The sequence below is a fragment of the Erythrolamprus reginae genome, chromosome 2 (assembly GCF_031021105.1).
Source record: "Erythrolamprus reginae isolate rEryReg1 chromosome 2, rEryReg1.hap1, whole genome shotgun sequence".
In the NCBI taxonomy this organism is placed as follows: Eukaryota; Metazoa; Chordata; class Lepidosauria; order Squamata; family Dipsadidae; genus Erythrolamprus; species Erythrolamprus reginae.
The window spans coordinates 209544312-209563278 of record NC_091951.1 but is presented as its reverse complement, the minus strand read 5'-3'; the positions used below and the strand labels follow the sequence as shown (position 1 = coordinate 209563278).

At 39.9% G+C, this 18967-nt stretch overlaps 1 protein-coding gene across 1 annotated transcript in view; it reads right to left on the bottom strand.

Annotated features, from left to right (window-relative positions):
* Nucleotides 1–18967, bottom strand: part of VAV1 (vav guanine nucleotide exchange factor 1) — a 70630-nt gene that overhangs the window by 40296 nt on the left and 11367 nt on the right. Inside the window, exons 2-3 of the mRNA XM_070741569.1 lie at nucleotides 5214–5330; nucleotides 1442–1500 (exon numbers count right to left, since the gene is read on the bottom strand). Coding sequence (XP_070597670.1) covers nucleotides 1442–1500; nucleotides 5214–5330 — 176 coding nt within the window. The remainder of the gene's footprint in view (nucleotides 1–1441; nucleotides 1501–5213; nucleotides 5331–18967) is intronic.

Below are 18967 nucleotides of genomic sequence, written 5' to 3'. Positions count from 1 at the left end.
CATTTATTAGGTACAAGTCCATCAGAACCTAGGCTGCAATGAAACTACTGTGCCATTAATTTTTAGTCATAAAGCCATAAGCTGAAAGTTATTATCCATTCAATATATCTGTCTATTTGGATGGGAAACTTCTGATCCACATTGTCTGGGTTCTCTCCACAGCTAAGTTTAGAGTACTATTCATTACCCTTTGATCTTGAAGAAAACTAGAATAACATAAAATTTCCTGCCCCCACACAGTCAAACACAATTCTGCTAGACATGCAATGCTGGAAAATGGTGCCGCTCTTATTTACAGTATAAATGGAGCCTTAAGGATAAGAACTGGTGGATCTCCCAGCTGTGTTGTCATTTTCAACCAAAAGTTGTTAGGTGACAGGAAGATAACACTCCTTAATCTGGAATGGGGATGTGCAAGGAAGGAGGCAAGTGTTCACAGACAGCTGGACTGATAGACTTAGTCATCTAACAAAACTTCCTCTAATTCTAGAGTATCAATTGCTTTTAAACATGGGTTTAGCATTATTCCAGAACAGTCCTACTTTGGAATTACATAATCACAATGCAATGGAAAAGCAAATAATTCATGCTTTTTTGCAATTATCCTAAATCAAAAGGATATTAAAATAAGATAATATTCAGTCTTGCAAAATTCAAGTAGGTCTAGGACCTGTATAGGAAGAATTATCCAAAATGCAAAAGTCACTGCTGAAAAAACCTAATGCCACCTGTACCTCCAGGGAGAATAATATCCTCAGCAAACCAGTGTTTGGACTGAGCAAACAAAATTTCATCTGACAAGGAGGTTCCTGATGTACCTTGATGCTATACTACATTGGGATGAATCACTGCCACTCAGATTGAGCTTGGAGGCAGCAAGGTCCTTTCCTCCTAAAGGTGCTGCTGGAAAACTGCCCCACCCCAAGGATGGCCCTGAGCTGAACCTGGACCAAGTGACACTAGGATGATGACAAGCCTATCAGGTAATTCCTGTCTCAATACATGGATCAACAACCTTGTATTATGTGTAGCAACCTACTTCGCCATCTGTACTGTCTGCCAGTTTAACAATGTTGGGAAGTCTCCACACAAAGGACCAAAGTAAAGGTGGCAGCAGGATACAACTGACATGGACATGAAATAGCATTCAATGGAATCCTGCAAATTGGGGGTGGGGGGCTAGAAAAAAGAAAATTTCAATCAGCTCAGGAGACCTATTGGCAAATAAAGTAGCAATTTCAAATTAGTTCTGCTCTGGAGTAGCAGGTTTTCCCTATTAGCAGCAAACCACTATTTTGGTACTGCCTGTAGCTTCTGAGACTTACATGCTATATACTGTAAGAATCTTAAATTAAAGGCAACTCAGATTAAAAGCATGTTTTTAAATGAAAATTGTATAAATGTCTCTTAATAGCTATACATTAACTAGTTTTGCACTTACACAAACCCTTTCTTTTGGGCAACTTGCGTCCATGAGAGTATTGATAAAGCATCGATTACCTGCAGGGAAGAAGGGAACAAAGAAGACAAGATTTGGAGATGTGCAGATCATGACATCATAGGATTTAATTACTAAATTCTCATTGACTTAAATATTACCTTTCAGGTCAGGAGTGTTTTGCAGATTAAAATGATAAACTTATGTGCATGGACTGCAAAAATCTGACTGATGATAGATTTATTATTATTATTATTATTATTATTATTATTATTATTATTATTATTATTATGTCAATACAACACAGGAAATGAGATCACTATGCTGGATTTCATATTTCATCACCAGTCAGGCGCTTCCCAAGCACCTAGGACTGTGTGATGTAGCGGTGAATTATGTTTGCCGATCCCAGTAAAGCAGCCTTTTGCAATTGACAGATGGAGATTTTGTCAATTCCGATGATTTTCAAATGTCCGCTGAGATCCTTTGGCACTGGCCCAGCATGCCAAGTACCACTGGGACCACCTTCACTGGCTTATGACAGAGTCGTTGCAGCTCGATTTTTAGATCTTCATATTTCACTAATTTCTCTAGCTGCTTCTCCTCAATTCTGCTGTCTCCTGGGATTGCGATGTCGATGATCCATACTTATTACTATTATTATTAATTAGATTTGTATGCCGCTCCCTCCGAGGACTCAGAACGGCTCACAACAAGCAATACAAAATACAAATCCAATATTAAAAACAGTTTAAAAACCTTTATAAAAACAATCATGCGACCCAAACAAACCATACATAAACGAAACAGCCAAAGGGAAGCCCCATGTAGAGAGTGTTGCAATAGTCGGACCTCGAGGTGATGTCCAAACATGAGAGTGACCAATGGCCTTGTCCTCAAAATAATTATTGTCTGAATTCCTGTTTCATCTATACACTCCCCAATTTTTCTCCATACCTAGAGGTAAGAGTCACATACTTTAACTTGGTTGTGATGAAAGTAAGTGGATTATCCTCTGCTACCTGTTTCTCTGTTTTCTTATTTGAATGTCTTCTGCATTTTATTACTATTTTAATCTTTTAAACTTAGCTTCCCCAAGGTACAGAATAATACATCATGTAAAAATATGATTGAATGTTAAACATTTAATCCCAGATATATCCACAGTATATATAATAATTTAGATGACACCTTGATTATACTCACTGATTTTGCCAAAATATCTGCTCTGTTCAATATACCTGACTGATTTATTAGTCTCCTCTGTTACGGTTTTTATAAGGGGGGATGGGCAAAACAATTATGCTAGCATTTATGATTAAAAATTGTCATGCAATTTTTCAAATATCCTCAAATACTTTCCAAATGAGCACCATTATGGATATTTCAATAGAGATGGTATTGGTTTGCTTGCAATCCTTCCAGTTCAACCAAGAGCACTTTAATATAATGCAGTGTTAAGAAATTATTATAAAATCTATGACTTATTTTTGCAGTCAGTTTCTGATGATATCATCATTGGTTTAAAAATATGCCAAGTTTCAAGTTGACTCATCTAGTTCAAATGCCAAGTCTGTCTTCTTTAAACTTTCTTGAGGATTTTTATTTGGTCTCAGAGAATGTTTATAAGTTCTTACATATTATAAGCAAAGGAAATTGTCCATACTGGTGAATGTTCCCATTACTTGAAATAAAAACTATTTTAGATCTCATGTCATGCAATTGTCATATAGCTTAGCCTAGCCTAACTTAGTTTAGTCTAGCTTAGCCTAGCATACCATACAGATACTTAAGAATTGGCCTTGTACAATGTTTTGCAGCAGCAAAGTTTCAATGCTTTGCCTCTAGCAGCAAAATTTTCTCAGATAGTCATTATATGAAGAGTGGCTGCCATGGTAAATACATTTGTCTCCAAGATGACAAAAGGATTTTTCTTCTTTTTATGCTTATTACATAGAGTGGGTGTAAGAAGGTGATTCAGAACGAGATATGGAAATCCCCTACTTCAAATTTGGCCTGAGCCATAAATTCAGTTGACAAATCATTCTTTCTCAGCCCTTAGCTCTTAAACTAGCTCTTAAGGCTCATGAAGCTTTTAATTAAGAATATCAAAGTTCACTATTTTGGAAACAGAACGTTTCAAAGAATTGGGGAATGCTAACCCTTTAGCCCCTATGTTTCTGTCTCTGGACCAAAATGACAATAATATAATTCAAAATAAATAAAAGCATTACATTACATACTGTTAATAAAACTATTCCTACCACTAGATAATATTGTATAATCCTACCTGAATGTTCTCTCAAAGAAGTATTTCAGAATTTTTCTAAATAGCATAAGGAGTGGGCACTGGACCCTAGAGAACCAGATTGGCATGGTAGTTAAGACATCAGGATAGAAACCCTGAATTCTAGTTCTGTTTTAGGCATAAAGCCATCTGGGTGATCTTGAGCCATCATACTCTCAACTAGCAAAGATAGAGTACTTATAAAACTCATGCCAGGAAAAGTCCAAACAATTACCAGGACTCAAAGAAAAAAGAAAGAACAAACAAAAGAAAGAAAGAAAGAAAGAGAGAGGGAGAGAGAGAGAAAGAGAGAAAGAAAGAAAGAAAGAAAGAAAGAAAGAAAGGATATAGGATATGGTATTCCAAAAAGAGGGATCTGACTGACATTCTTGTTTTAATCCCTTTTTCCTGAAGCATACCAGGTTTGTTTTGTTTTGTTTCATCGTTTTTTGACAATCTGTGGTTTCAAGGAAACATTCTGCTACAAGGTTACACGTGATACAGCCAGACCTTAGGATATACCTACTACAGCCAGCTATGTGGGTCTGCTATTACATTTCGCATCCTATTGTGGGCAACACCTTGTGGTTGCTCCCAGATCTGTTGAATGAAAGCAGAAGGTCTGAGAATGTAATGAGGTTACTTTGCAGGGCTAAGTAATGCTGCATTTAAGTGAAACCAAGAACCACACAAAATGCTTCGCTCTATCAAGCAGTTGGGACATATATTCTGTATGTACAGATAGAAACGAGAGGGAGGACGAGGGAGACAGAGGCAGAGAGATAACAAGCTTTGGGACAAGGTATATTCAGATCCAGTTTGCACCTGTCTGGAGTGATAATCTATTTTTTTTACCACAAATAAGGTGGCCCTAATCTTAAAATCTGAGCATTAGGAACCTGCAAACTCTTGTTTGCTGGATTGAGATATCATGTTCAGTCAGGGCATCATAATCCTGAGGGGACACAATGGAGTACACACATATTTTTTTGTCCATTACATTTGATTGTGACCTCTGAACTAGTTCTAAGGCAAATAATTTGCTACAATTTGCACATGACTTTACTTGCTATTCATTTTTTCCCCATCCATTGTAAAATTTGCTTAAATATCTACATCACAGTAGAATTGTCACTTTTAATATTTTATTCTTAGATCACTTGGCTATTCAGAAATATAATTGATTACATTGCTTTATATTTTAAACATCCTTGTGGCCCATTCAAACGCAATGCAAATGAAGAAATGCAAATAGGAGCGAAGAGTAGGAAGAATAACAAATATTAATAATTAAAGTTGCTTTTTCCAACTTCCAACAGTAATGCTGTCATTACTGAAACTAGTATTCATTGAGGACTGACAGTCTTCCATTCCATCCATCATTCCACAATGATTTCTTCACACTGACATAAAATGTTCAGGATGAAAAGAATTTTGATGACTATCATATGGAGCATCTGGAAGCTGTTTTATGGGAGAGAGAAGTACCTTTGCAAAGTCTTTTACGTCGAACAAATCGAAGACTTCAAAAAGATCACTTTTCCGCAGACCAAACTTCTCACAGCAGGTATTAAGGAAGGTTCGGATATTCTTTAGGCACAGGAACTGGAAAGAAAACGTAAAGAATAGATATAAGGCTATTGGAAATAGGTGATATTGAGTAAGAACATTAGCAAGCAGATCATCGTATTAAATATATATAGTTAATTCAGTCAAAACACTGGCTTCCAGTTTCTTCTGAACAATTTCTATTTGATTACACTGGGTTGCCCTAACCTTTGAGCCAAGTTATCAGTAAATGATGCAGATGAATTGCAGTGTTTATATTTTAAAAAAATTCACCCTAAAAGTTTCATTTCTTCTGTTTTATTTTTTTAATCTGATACCTATTTAAACCAGAGAACTGCACCTAAAAATTATGACAGACTACATTTTAAAGTGATGCATGTATCTTTAAAATGTGTGAATTTATAAATACAAGAAAGATTATTGCAACTAGTGGCACAGTAGTTTTCCTCAACCGAACTTATTAATTAGAGAAATCAAAATCTAATACATTCATCCAAATGGGAAGGCAAAGAACTTTGATGGCATTTCCTTCTCTGGTCCTTTTTCATTTCAATTGATTAAGAATATGCTTCTGATGGCACAATTAGGTTGTGTAAAAGCGTTGTCTGAATAGATACAGGCAGTGAAGGGCCACCATTCGCAGCGCCACCAAAACAGGACTGGGAGCATGTGCAGAAGCTGACTCTCGCGCGAGGATGCACGATTTCCGCCTTTTATTGCTTCCGTGAATGCGCTAAAGCAAAAAAGCCGAAAACAGCGAAAATCAGGTAAGTTACCCCCCACCACCTGCCCTGCCCATTTGGCCGCCCACCACCTGCCTTGCCACGAGCGGCGGCTTGCCATGAGTGGCCCAAGTGCTCTTCAACCCACCACCTGCCTTATTTATTTATTTGTTTGTTTGTTTGTTTGACTTATTCTGTTCTCTCCTGTGTTGCTGGCATCTCTTGGCGTGGCAATGGCACCCTGAGCAATTTGTGGCCTTCGGCAGCATAGCGCTGCTGCTCCCAAAGGCCACGGCTCACTCGGGGTGCCATTGCCGCGCTAAGAGATGCCTGTGGCACAGGAGAGCAGAAAGCAGCCACACGGCCAGAGCTGTTAGCCCCAGCTGCTGCTTTAGGCACTGCAGCGAGATTCGGCTGCTGCACATGTGCAGCAACTGAAATCCTGCGCAGATGTCCTTCCAGCAGTGAAATTTGAGCAAAAATTGCTGATTTCTTTGCTTCTGCACATGCAAAACCTGCAAAACCTGGGATTTACCCAACGCTGCTGACACAAACTTTTGAGTTTCCTTAGGGCCAAAGTTGTACACATTGGTTAGTTAATACGAATAAAACAGATGATTCAAGAATTATTGTTTGTTAAGTTATTCTATACAATATAGATAGAATATATTATTTATATCATGTTCTGATTGAAACTTCAATTATCTAATTGTATCTGAATGTAAGAAATAAGTGAATGACCTCCATTCCAGATTTGTTATGCATAATTTAGTTCTGCTTGTCACAGAGTAATCTTTCCCTATGTTGACTCCCTGCAGATGCATGGAGTTCACCTCTCAAATTCTCACTATTGATTCTTGCTAAAAACACTGAAGTCCATCTATTTGAAAGGCTATCATAGAGCAACTATTCATTATATTATTTAAGTTTTGTAAATGGAAATATAATTTGGGGATAGCTATACTGGCTCATTAATGCTGCAATTTGTGTTGCATTCCTTATTCAATAGACAGCAAATTTATTTATTTCTTTGTTTGTTTGTTTATTTATTTATGTTATTTATAAGCTGCCCAACGTCTTCCAGGGCAGTGAACAACAATATAAAACAATGTAAAAACAATTTAAAAACGTCCAATGAAAGCAACGTTGACTCTCCACCTAGAATTTTCCCAAGATCCTTTGCTTTTATACTTGCTGGGAGTGACCAGCAAACCTCATAGAGTTAAAGCTACAAATTATTTCCTTTTACCATTCAAATTTTGTTGTCTTCTTAGTAACCTCCTGTATCTAGCATCTAAGAATGGGTCATCCACTCCAATGTCTTCTTCCTCCTTCGACTGGGACCACTCCCCCATTGGTATATCAGCCCTCTCTGGTGGTTCCTCAGGTTCATCCAGGTCACTTTTGCCCTCACTCTAACCTATGCATCAGCTGGCAACCCCACTGGCCGAGGGTACCCAGAGGGCCCTGGCTCATCCTCAGAATCTGACATTAGCAGAGGTGGACAAGGAACGCTCACATCAATAACCAACACCTTGAATTGTGTTTGGAGACCGACTGGGAACCAATGCAGCTCGCAGAGTGTTGGTGTGATGTGGGTGTATCTGCAATGTAAATGCGATAATAAATTATTCAGTCAATGTTTGTTGATCTCCAAAATTATTATCCTAGCTTTTTCATCAATGCATATGATTGGTTCTTGAAAATGACTGCCTCTTGGCTCATGGGTAGTAACTGTATTGAAGATATTATGCATGCAAAGTTGGAAGACTACAGAAAAACCAATAATGGATGAATGAATTGTGTAGATGGCTGAGTTTGCATAAAAAGCTAAACTGACTTTTTTGATCAAGGAGGAAACTACAACTTCTGTATGTTTAAAAATATTAGAAAACCTTTATAGACTGCTGAAAAATTGATAAAAATAAACTGCAGTTTTGGGGATTTATTGATTAAAAGTTTTGTTTTTGTGAAAAAGGAAATTATGTTATGTAGCATGGGTGTTAGATTCACGTGCAAAGGAAGAGGTGAGTGATAGCAATAGTTCAGCACCTTTATTAACTCCAAATTGAAGCTAATACAGACTGCCGGCAGGCTCCAGGGACACCACTTTTAAGGGCTTCCCTGGAGCCAGCTAAGCCATTGACAGGGGTTTAAAACTCCTGCCACTATATTAGCCAATCAGCAGGGGCTAAGCAAATTTACAACATATGTCTATACGTAACACCCCTCCCCCTATGAAGGTTACATAGTCCGTATCACTGTGACCTGTGTATGGTCACTGTTGGGTGACTATACACAGGTCACCTGACAGTTCTACTGGGCCTACACGAGTCAGTTCCTAAGGAGTCTTCAGCTTGAGCAGACATGCCTGTTTCTCCTCCTCCGTTGTTCCATGGAAACATCTGGAACTGGCCTCCAGGTGTGGCAGCTGAATTTTCTGCTCTGTTGCTCTCTGCTCCCTGGACTCCAGGGTTTGCCAGTAGGTGCCTCTCCGGGCTTGAGTATAGGGTCTCTGGTTGTCTTGTAGTTAGGGTCTGGTTCTCGCCATTGGTGTCTTCATTGCTTGGATTGAGTGGACTGCGGGGTAGAGACCTGTGTTGGTCGTGGTTTTCTGTTGCAGTGGCCTCCAGTTGGCAAAGCCAGGAGTTTTCTATCCTACTTCGTAATTGGTCAATGTGCCTCCGCCATTCCCGGCCATCTTCTAATCACACTCTATAGGATTTGAGGCCAGTGACATCTATCAGTGTGGCTCTCACCCATTTGGGTTTGCCTGTGTAGTTCTGAGCGAACACCAAGTCCCACATTCTGGTTGGTTTGGCCAAATTTACAGGAGTTTCCAGGTTGTAGGTTGGGTTAAGCCGATCCAGTCAGGACCTTAGTTTCTGTCCCATCGTAGTTCCCGTCAGTTAGTGACTGTGCATGGAGTTATGTGCTGGGTTAACAGGAACTGGTCTATTCATTCTTGCCAGTCTCCTGGACCCATTCTGATTAGAGTCTTTTTGGTTAGCCATACCATACATTTTACTTGGCCATTACTATCTGGGCTGAAAGGGAAAACAAGAGCATTCCTTATGCCTAGGTCGGCTAGAAATGTTTCCATGTGCCTGGCTGTCAGTTGTGGCCATTATCAGACACAATGACATCAGGCAAGCCATGGGTTGTGAAGAGTTTCCTCAGGGCTCGTATTGTGATGCTAGTCGTTGCTGAGGGCATTTGGAGTACTTCCAGCCATTTAGAGTAGGCATCAATTACTATGAGGAATGTCTGATCGGCCATTGGACCTGCAAAGTCAATATGCACTCCTGACCATGGGCCTCTTGGGGTCTCCCACTCACAAGATGTGTTTCTCAATGGGGCTGGCCTGGTTTCCTGACAAGGCATGCACATTGCCACCATTCTGTAATGTCCTTATCAAGCTGTGGCAACCACAGATAGCTCCTTGCTAATGCTTTCATGCACACTATACCTGGGTGGCCTATATGCAGAGTCCTTATCACCCTTTTTCTTAGGCTTTGTGGCATTATTACTCTTTCCCCACAGAGTAGTCAGCCTTTTAATACAGATAGCTCCACTTGTTTATTTTTAAACATCATGAATTGCTCTTCTTCCACTTCCTGTGGCCACCCGCTCAACACCCAGTTCATCACTTTAGACAGTACCTGGTCTTTCGCTATACTTTCTGTTTTGTCCCAAGATGTGACAGGGCTGTGACAAGGCTGTGACAGGGCTGGTTTGCTCAATGTCTACCAGTAGTTTTTTGGCCACAGTAGCAGGGTCTTGGATGAGATCTGGGCCTGGGCAGGGGCTCACAAATTTGGGGGCCTGAGCAAGCAACTGCAAAGTCTGTTCCTCTGTTACAATACCTTGCAAATCTGAATCGTGAAACAAGATTAAATGCCATAAATGGCTAATCCTTATGTTTCTATGTATCAGTTTAAAATGAGGGAAAGTATTTGAGGAAATATCAAATTCATTTCCAATTTGCACCTTTGCACCTTGCCAAAGGATAAGAGAACTTGTTACCAAATTATACAAACACTTTGCCAGTTACTTTTTAGTATTACAGAATTTAATATGAGAAAGCAATTCTAAATGGGAGTGGATATAGCAACTATCCATAACATCAACATTTTAACTTTAAAAATCTGTCTCCCCTCCGCCATTCATTGAAATCAGTAAGAAAATGAAATTCCGTTTCACAGGACTCCATTCATGCTCTTCGACAAGAAAATACTTCAAAAGGAAGCAAGATTTTGCTGAATCAGTACTATTGATTTCTGTCACTCTATGGGAGTTTAAAAAAACATGCTACCCTATTGTTACTGTTTACTGACTGTAATAATTAATCAGACATTTTTCATGTTTGCATATTGAAACTAGCTGAGTCATTAGTTTTTCAGACTAGGGCCCAGATACCTGAATCCAGGTTATCCCTTGGTGACTGTTGTGGCCCATCTGTGTCCTGCGCAGCTGATCACGGATTCTGAGGATCGAGAGACAGGTGTGGGTTGGTATCCTAGGCCAGTGTACTTGGCAGCCAAGTCTGATAGCGAGGAGGTCGGAGAGATTGGGGGTCAGAGGCTGAAAGCCAACCAGGGCCTGTTGCACCTCCAGCGATGCCCATGAGTGACTCAGGAGAAGAGGAAGAGCCTCTTCTCAATGCCAGGGTGTGCAGAAGTGTCAGAAGAAAGGCGTGGCTGAGAAGGAGAAGGTCTCTGCGTGAATAGATCTATAGAACTCTTAGCCGTTCCTTTTGAGTATTTAAGGGTTACTTTTGTGACAAGCAAGTGCAGAAGTCAATTTTCTAATGTGAGCGATAACTGTTTGGATTTCGTTCTTGGATTATTTATGTGAATTACAAACTAAGAAGGTGAAAATCTTGACATCCGGGCTTCCTACCAACTCGGAGTGAGTCATGTTAATTAGAGATTTGATCAAAGAGAACTATTTGGGAGTTTTGGCTTAATGTTTGACTTTAATGAATAGCTAATACGAATGGACTTATTTCTTGCTTCACTAATACATTTTACACACTTTCTGATACTAAATTACTAGAATTACATGCTTAAATCTTGTCAAAGCCCTGTGTGTGGACCTGTTTCCTGGGGGGCTCATCGCTTGGAAAGAACAGTGACCATATACAAAACATTCTATGTTGCAGAATTGGAGAAATAATGGGAAAAGTTCATGCATATCAAACTGAACTTGGAAGAAGTAATAAAGTTTGCATTTATTTCCATTTCACTAAACTAGTATTGTATCTTCTTAATCCTTTGACTTCATCTCTGACTATTTCCCTCTGCAGCCATAAATCTTCCTCTAGTGTATAGAGCAGTGTTTCCCAACCTTTTTTGAGCTGCGGCACATTATTCACATTTAGAAAATCCTGGGGAACATTGAGCGGGGGGGGGCCCCTAAAAAAAAGTTTGGACAAAAAAAATATCTCTCTTCCTCCCTTTCACTCTATTTCTCTCTCTCTCCCTCTTTCTCTCAATCCTTCCTTCCTCTTTCTTTCCCCCTCTCTCCATCTCTTTGTTTCTCCCTTCCTTCCTCTCTTTTTTGCCCTCCTTCTCTCTCCCTCCTTACCTCCCTCTATGTCTTTCCCTCACCCTCCTTCCCCCTCTTTCTCCCTCTCTCTTTCTCTCTTTCCCTCTCCTGCTATCTCTTTCTCTCTCTTTCTCTCCCCCCTCTCTCCCTCTCTTTCTCTCTTTTGCTATCACTTTCTCTCCCCCCCTCTCCCTCTCTTGCTATCTCTTGCTATCTCTTTCTCTCTCCCCTTCTTCCTCTCTCTTTCTCTCTCTCCCTCTCTTGCTATCTCTTTCTCTCTCTTTCTCTTCCTCCCTCTCTCCCTCTCTCTCTGTCTCCCTCTCTTGCTATCTCTTTCTCTCTCTTTCTCTCTCCCCCTCCCCCTCTCCCCCTCTCTTTCTCTCTCCCCCTCTCTTGCTATCTCTTTCTCTCTTTCTCTTCCCCCCTCTCTCCCTCTTTCTTTCTCTCCCCCCTCTTTCCCTCTCTCTTTCTCCCTCTCCCTCTCTTGCTATCTCTTTCTCTCTTTCTCTTCCCCCCTCTCTCCCTCTTTCTTTCTCTCCCCCCTCTTTCCCTCTCTCTTTCTCCCTCTCCCTCTCTTGCTATCTCTTTCTCTCACCCCTCTCTCCCTCTCTCTTTCTCTCAGCAGCCGCAGCGGGTAGTAGCCGTGGGGCGGCGGCAAGGTCGTCAGCTGTGAGGCGGAGCTTCGGAACGGAGGCACCGACGGCGGCAGGCAAGTGCCAGCCACGCAATTCTAGCATGTCCAGCCGCCGCCGTCTGTCCCTCTGTTCTGGAGCTCCGCCTCACAGCTGACCACTCTGCCGCTGCCCCACGGCTACTACCTGCTGCAGCTGCCGCTGCTGCTGCCGCCGCCATCACCCTCCCGCTGCGCGCCGCCCTTCCGCTGCCGCTACCCTCCCACCAGGCACCAAAGCTCACCTGCTGCAGCCGCCAGGGAAGCTCCAGCCGGGCGGGGCGCTGCAGTTGCCGGAAAACTTGGAAGGCGCTAAGAAGGAAGCTCAGCTTCCGTTCTCACAACTTTTTGCTCTTCGCAAAAAGTTTCGAGACCAGAAGCTGAGCTGCTTTCTTCGTGGCACACCTGACCATGTCTCGCGGCACACCAGTGTGCCGTGGCACACCGGTTGGGAAACACTGGTATAGAGAGACCAAATGAGAATAACCCCACGCATATGGCGAAATATGCTCTTATACTGTGAGAAAGAACAGCCAAACTAGGTTATTTTCAGTCCTTTGGTTATCAGCAGGAAGCAATACAGCTGGGATCTTGAACAAATATAAAGTAACCCAGAAACCACAATCCTTACCCAGATAAAAAGTAAGCAAAGATGTAGATATCGACAGTATTAGAGAGAGAGAGAGAGAGAGAGAGAGAGACTTTCTATTAAGATGGGAATCATTCATAGATTGTACAAGGGACAAATTTATAGGTCATGTTCATCTACATATGAAGAATAATTCAGTTTATTACAACTGTAACATTGAGCAAATATTCAAGCAATGTCCTGATAGCAACAGGGGTATCTGCAGATTTTGGACAGAAAAAGAGGCCATGAGAGTGGCCTCTCTTTCAAATTAGTCAAATGAGTCAAATTGGTCAAATTAGGAAGCACCATATCCACCCCCATCCCAGTTAAAAGCAGTGTTCCCCAAGGTAGTGTACTAGGACCAACACTCTTCATTCTCTATATCAATGATCTTTGCGATTACATCACAAGCAACTGTGTCCTCTTCGCCGACAATATAAAACTTTTCAACACCACCGATAACACAACTACTCTCTAAAAAGACCTGAACTCTGTTTCTGAGTGGTCTAACTCTAACACATGGCAACTCCAGATCTCAACTAGCAAATGCTCTGTCCTACACATTGGGAAAAAGAAGCTGAACTCCAAATACGAACTGAATAATCAAATTATCACAGATAATCCCCACTCGGTTAAAGACCTCGGTATACTAATAACAAAAGATTTAAGTGCCAAAGCCCACTGCAACAACATAGCCAAGAAGGCTTCCAGAGTTGTAAACCTAATCCTACGTAGCTTCTGCTCTGGCAATCTCACACTGCTTACAAGAACTTACAAAACTTTTGCCAAACCCATCTTCAAATACAGCACATCTGTTTGGAACCCATATTACATCTCAGACATTAACACTTCACCAGAAGAGCCCTTTACTCCTCCACTCGAAATAGAATACCCTATGAGATTAGACTTTCAATCCTGGGCCTAGAAAGCCTAGAACTAAGACGCCTTAAACAAGATCTAAGTATTGCCCACAAGATCATATGCTGCAACGTCCTGCCTGTCAGCGACTACTTCAGCTTCAACCACAACAACACAAGAGCACACAACAGATTTAAACTTAATATTAACCGCTCCAAACTTGACTGTAAAAAATATGACTTCAGTAACCGAGTTGTCGAAGCGTGGAACTCATTACCGGACTCCATAGTGTCATCCCCAAACCCCCAACACTTTACCCTTAGATTATCTACGGTTGACCTATCCAGATTCTTAAGAGGTCAGTAAGGGGCGAGTACAAGTGCACTAGAGTGCCTTCTGTCCCCTGTCCTATTGCTCTCCTATATCTCCTATACTTTTCTTCTATTACTATGTCTCTTCTTCTATTCTTTCATTGATATGTTCTATTACTATATCTTCTTTTCTATTCTTTCATAGATATATTTTACTATGAGTATCTCCTCTATAACCTTCATCATGTATTTTACTATGTGTATGTACAGTATATACCGTATATACCCACTAAAACTCTCATTGTGTATTGGACAAAAATAAATAAATAAATAAAAATAAAAAAGTGCAATCAAAGCTTTATCTGGGTTTTTTTTTCCTTTTCTTTTCTGTGCATCACATAAAAGCAGTAACTGGTGACTGGTTCAGATTAGTAAAGTAGAGCTGCAATTCTATTTTGGGAAGTGAATCCCACTGAATTTATTCTTCCCATACAAGAGGATGAAAATACTGTATTTGCAATCTACAAATATATTTTAGTCAGAGGATGGAAGTGGGGGTCTTGTTTAATACCAGAAGTGCTGAGTTTTAAGAATCTGCTGCTAATCCCAGAATCCTTGACAGTGCTTCAGAAGATATTGAAACCTTCGTTTGCCCTTTGACTATCTGTTAGTTTCAGTTTCTAACCACATTCAGTTTGCTACATCTGTCAAACATGGTTAAAACCATGAGTGCTGCTGTTAGATGGATAGGGAAAGGAAATTAGAAGCAAACTTGCCAGTCTCAGTCTCTGGGCAAACTCACTTAACAGTTCAATGTCTAACTAACTTCTGGGTATTTCCAAAGCATGTCTGAGTATGACATGACCAGGTAAAGAAGATCTAAATCAATTTCTGAACTAATCTCAACCACTTCTTAGGTTGGTTGAGTTTCTGAATCATGCTGTAACCATGGTTTGTTTAGTAATCCCCAGAGCCTGATTCACATGAGTAAGTGAAGACAAAAACTATTCCTGACACACAATGACTGCATCAAAACCAAACAGAACATATTATAGTTAAGTACAACCTGCTTTAATCTTTAAGAGCAAGATGAATAAATGATATTTCCCTTCTTTATCCTTCAACAAGACAATACTATCAGCTTTTAAAGAAAAGATGTTCATAAAATAATCCTTAGACTTAAATTTCCCCAACAGCCCCAAAGATTCCCCCACTCACCCAGGGTGTAATCAGAAATTGATAATTGACTTTAAAAAATCATGTAAGTTGCATAAAATAGCACAGTGTGCCAGCTTGTTGGGCTGTCCAGTACAGTATTGTCTATTTTAACTGACAGCCAAGAAATAAACTATATATGACATTGGCATATGTAACAAAGTGTACTAGTTCCCCAAATAAAATCCCCTTGCAGATGATTGGAAAAATAAGACAACTGCTGATATGGTCTCTGAATTCTTTTCTTCTGCAACCAGCAGCAGATAGGGAGAATTACTGTCATTGGGGAAACCAGTGAAAACCACAGAAGAGGTAAGATCGTCTCCAGCAGCAGATTTGAGAAACTCTTTGGGGGCAGGTCCTGGAAATTAGAAGAACCAATTTTTGGTTGCTCTTGTAAGATGGCTTTCATGGCCAACATTTTACCATAGGGTATGTGTCCAGCCATCTCTGAAGAAGGCAAATCAGAGGTGGGTTCCTCCTGGTTTGCACTGGCTGTATAGAACTGGTAGTAAACCAGTGGTGATGTCACGGAGCCGATTCTGTCATTGCTGACCTGTGGATTTTTTTTTTAAATTGAATTTTTTGCTGGTTGTTCTTCCTGTGCATGTGCAGAAGCTGAGTTTTTGGCACTGTGCATGCGCCACCACCTTGTTTTTGGCTTTTTCGGGGGAATTTTTTACTGGGTTTTGCTTCTGTGCATGCACAGAAACGGAGGTTTTGGCACTGCGCTTGTGCTGCCATCTTGTTTTTGGCTTTTTTTTTAAAAAAAATTGGCTTGGTGCATGTGCTTGTGTGGCACAGTCATGGGGCGTGCAATGTGCACACAGCCAGGCAGCACAGAAGGGAGCAAACTGGCGGCAGGGTAACTTAGAACCCATCCCTGAAGCAAATGGCACATCTCCTCCCTGCTTTTCTATTAGTCCAAATTTCTGTTTCTTATTCTAGCTTAGCTTTGTCTTTAGCTAGACACTAAGTTGTGCATTACGTTCAAATCCCCTGACATTATTACTTTATAAGCAAGCCCATGGGACCCATGTAGGAAACAAGATGTTTCCAGAGGGTGGGTAGGGGAGGAGAAAGAGGATTGTTACCAGTTTTCCATCAGTTTCTTTGAATTAAAACTACAGTATATTTGAAGATAACCGGGGTAACTGAGTGAAGGGGCTGGGACTCCAACCAAGGGAGTTTTCTATGTGCCAGTGGGTATCATGTTATTTAGCTGTATTTGAATGACATCGGAGTGATCTGAAGTTCTTTAACTGAAGACCTTGAGAAATGAAAGTGGGACCTTCTGCAAGAAGACATAGTTATGCTCCTTTCCCCATTAAACAATTGTGGGAGGGTAAAGGCACAACAAGTGACTTTAAAAAAACTTAATATGAGCTTTTCTCTCAAACACTAGCAATTTGTCCCTGGTCAATGCTGCTTTATGTTTCCTCATAAGGCTTTTTGTACTTGACTATGTTCTGTCCCCAGTGAAGGGCTACCAAAACTTGTACTACCACACTGTGGGTATGGCTTATGCATTTTCTTTCAATATCTTTCAGTGCAAATTGGGTACTCTGGGGTGGAGCTCCATTTTCGCTACTCCACTGCGTTCCCCCCTGTCTAGGCAGCAGTCCACCCCTGGTTCTGTTCCTCTATAGCATCATTACCAACCCTGTTGATGAACTCATAATTTGGGTTATAGTTTATTGCACATGATTCCTGAAAGATGTCATGAGAATTTGCAACTTTCATTTCTAAATGATATTTATTTGGATGTCCTATTGATAATCAACAATCATTTCTTTCCCATGTTAATATTTTTCCTTTGTATCATCAGGGACACAAATTTAGATAAAGGATTTTTGGACTTTCTACTCATAATCATTTAAAAATAAATTTTTAGTTTTCCCATTCCACTTCTTTCACAAGGTTTCATAGTGAATAGGAAGGACTCTTCCTCATCATCCAGGAACCCCAACAGACAAAAGAACAACAAATCACCAGGTTCGGATGGCTTCCCAGGCAAATTTTATAAAAAGATTAACGAAACTTTTGAACCCATCCTTATAGAAGTATATAATGAAATTCTAGAGCAAGCTAAAATACCTGAAACATGGAGGGAATCATATATCACTGTAATCCCAAAAGAAGGGCTTGAGAAAGATAAAATACAGAATTATAGACCCATATCACTGTTAAACGCAGACTATAACATCTTTATGTCAATACTGGCAGAAAGAACAAAAAAAGTTTTAAACAAAATAATAAATATAGACCAAAGTGGTTTCTTACCATAAAGACAAATAAAACAATGCACGAGAACAGTCCTAGACATCCTGGAATATTGTGAGGATCATCCAGGGAGGCAAGTTGCTCTTGCCTTCCTGGATGCATAGAAGGCGTTTGACAATGTCAATTGGCAATATTTATTTTGAAATAATTAGAGTTTTAAAACTGGGTAACAATTTCAAAAATATAATTCACAATATATATACCCGTCAATCCGCCAGGGTTATAATAAATAATGACATGACAAATCTATTCTCCATTGAAAAAGGGGTTCGCCAAGGTTGTCCGATGTCACCTCTTTCGTTTATTCTATCACAAGAGATACTACTAAACAAAATTAGGAACAATAAAAATATAAAAGGGATTAATATAAAAGATGAAGAATATAAACTAAAGGCATACGCTGATGACGTTGTACTCTTCCTAGAAGACCCAATAAGAACAGGCCCAGAACTAATTAGGGAAATTGAGACATTTAGTGAATTTTTGAGACTAAAAATCAATAAAGAAAAAATTAAACTCATGACTAAAAATATGACTACAAAACAAGTAAAAGAACTAGAAAAAATGACAAACTTCCAAATTACTGATAAGGTTAAATATTTAGGACTAACAATTATTAATAAGATCTCATCTATCAAAAAAGATAATTACGAAAGACTTGCACAGGAAACTAAAACCAATCTTGAAAAATGGGGGAACTTGCAAATAACTTTTTTAGGCAGAATAGCAATAATTAAAATGAATATCCTTCCAAAATTTTTACATCTCTTTCAGATTGCTCCTATTAAGGAAATTAATAAAACCATTTCAAAATTCATCTGGCAAAACAAGAAACCTAGAATCAAATTTACATATCTTCAGGACAACAAAAATAGAGGGGGACTAGGACTTTCAGATCTCAAACTATACTATTACACAGCTAGCTTAACCTGGATAAAAGAGTGGATTAATCTTTCGAATAAAAGGGTCCTCACATTAGAAGGACACGACCAGTGATGGGCTCCTACAGGAACGGTCAGGAATGCAGTTCCGGTAGCAAAATTTGGAGTTCTACTCCAGAGCACCCAATTTGCACTGAAAGATGTTGAAATAAAATGCATAAGCCACACCCACAGTGTGTTAGTAAATTTTTTTGTAGCCCAGCACTGGACACGACCTACAGTGGGGCTGGCATGCCCATATTTGGAAGGATGAAACCAAATCACAATCAATATTCAATAAACATTTAATTAGAAAATCTTTATTAAAAATTTGGAATGAAATTAAAAAAGAAACACTATACTAAAATTCCCAGATGGTTATCTACCATGGAAGCTATTGTATACCCGAATCTGATCGATCCTACTAAAACCTTAAAATACAATGATATTTTACATCCAAACGGAGAAAGAAGGCAGGAATTGGAATTACAAAACAATAAGATAAATTGGTGG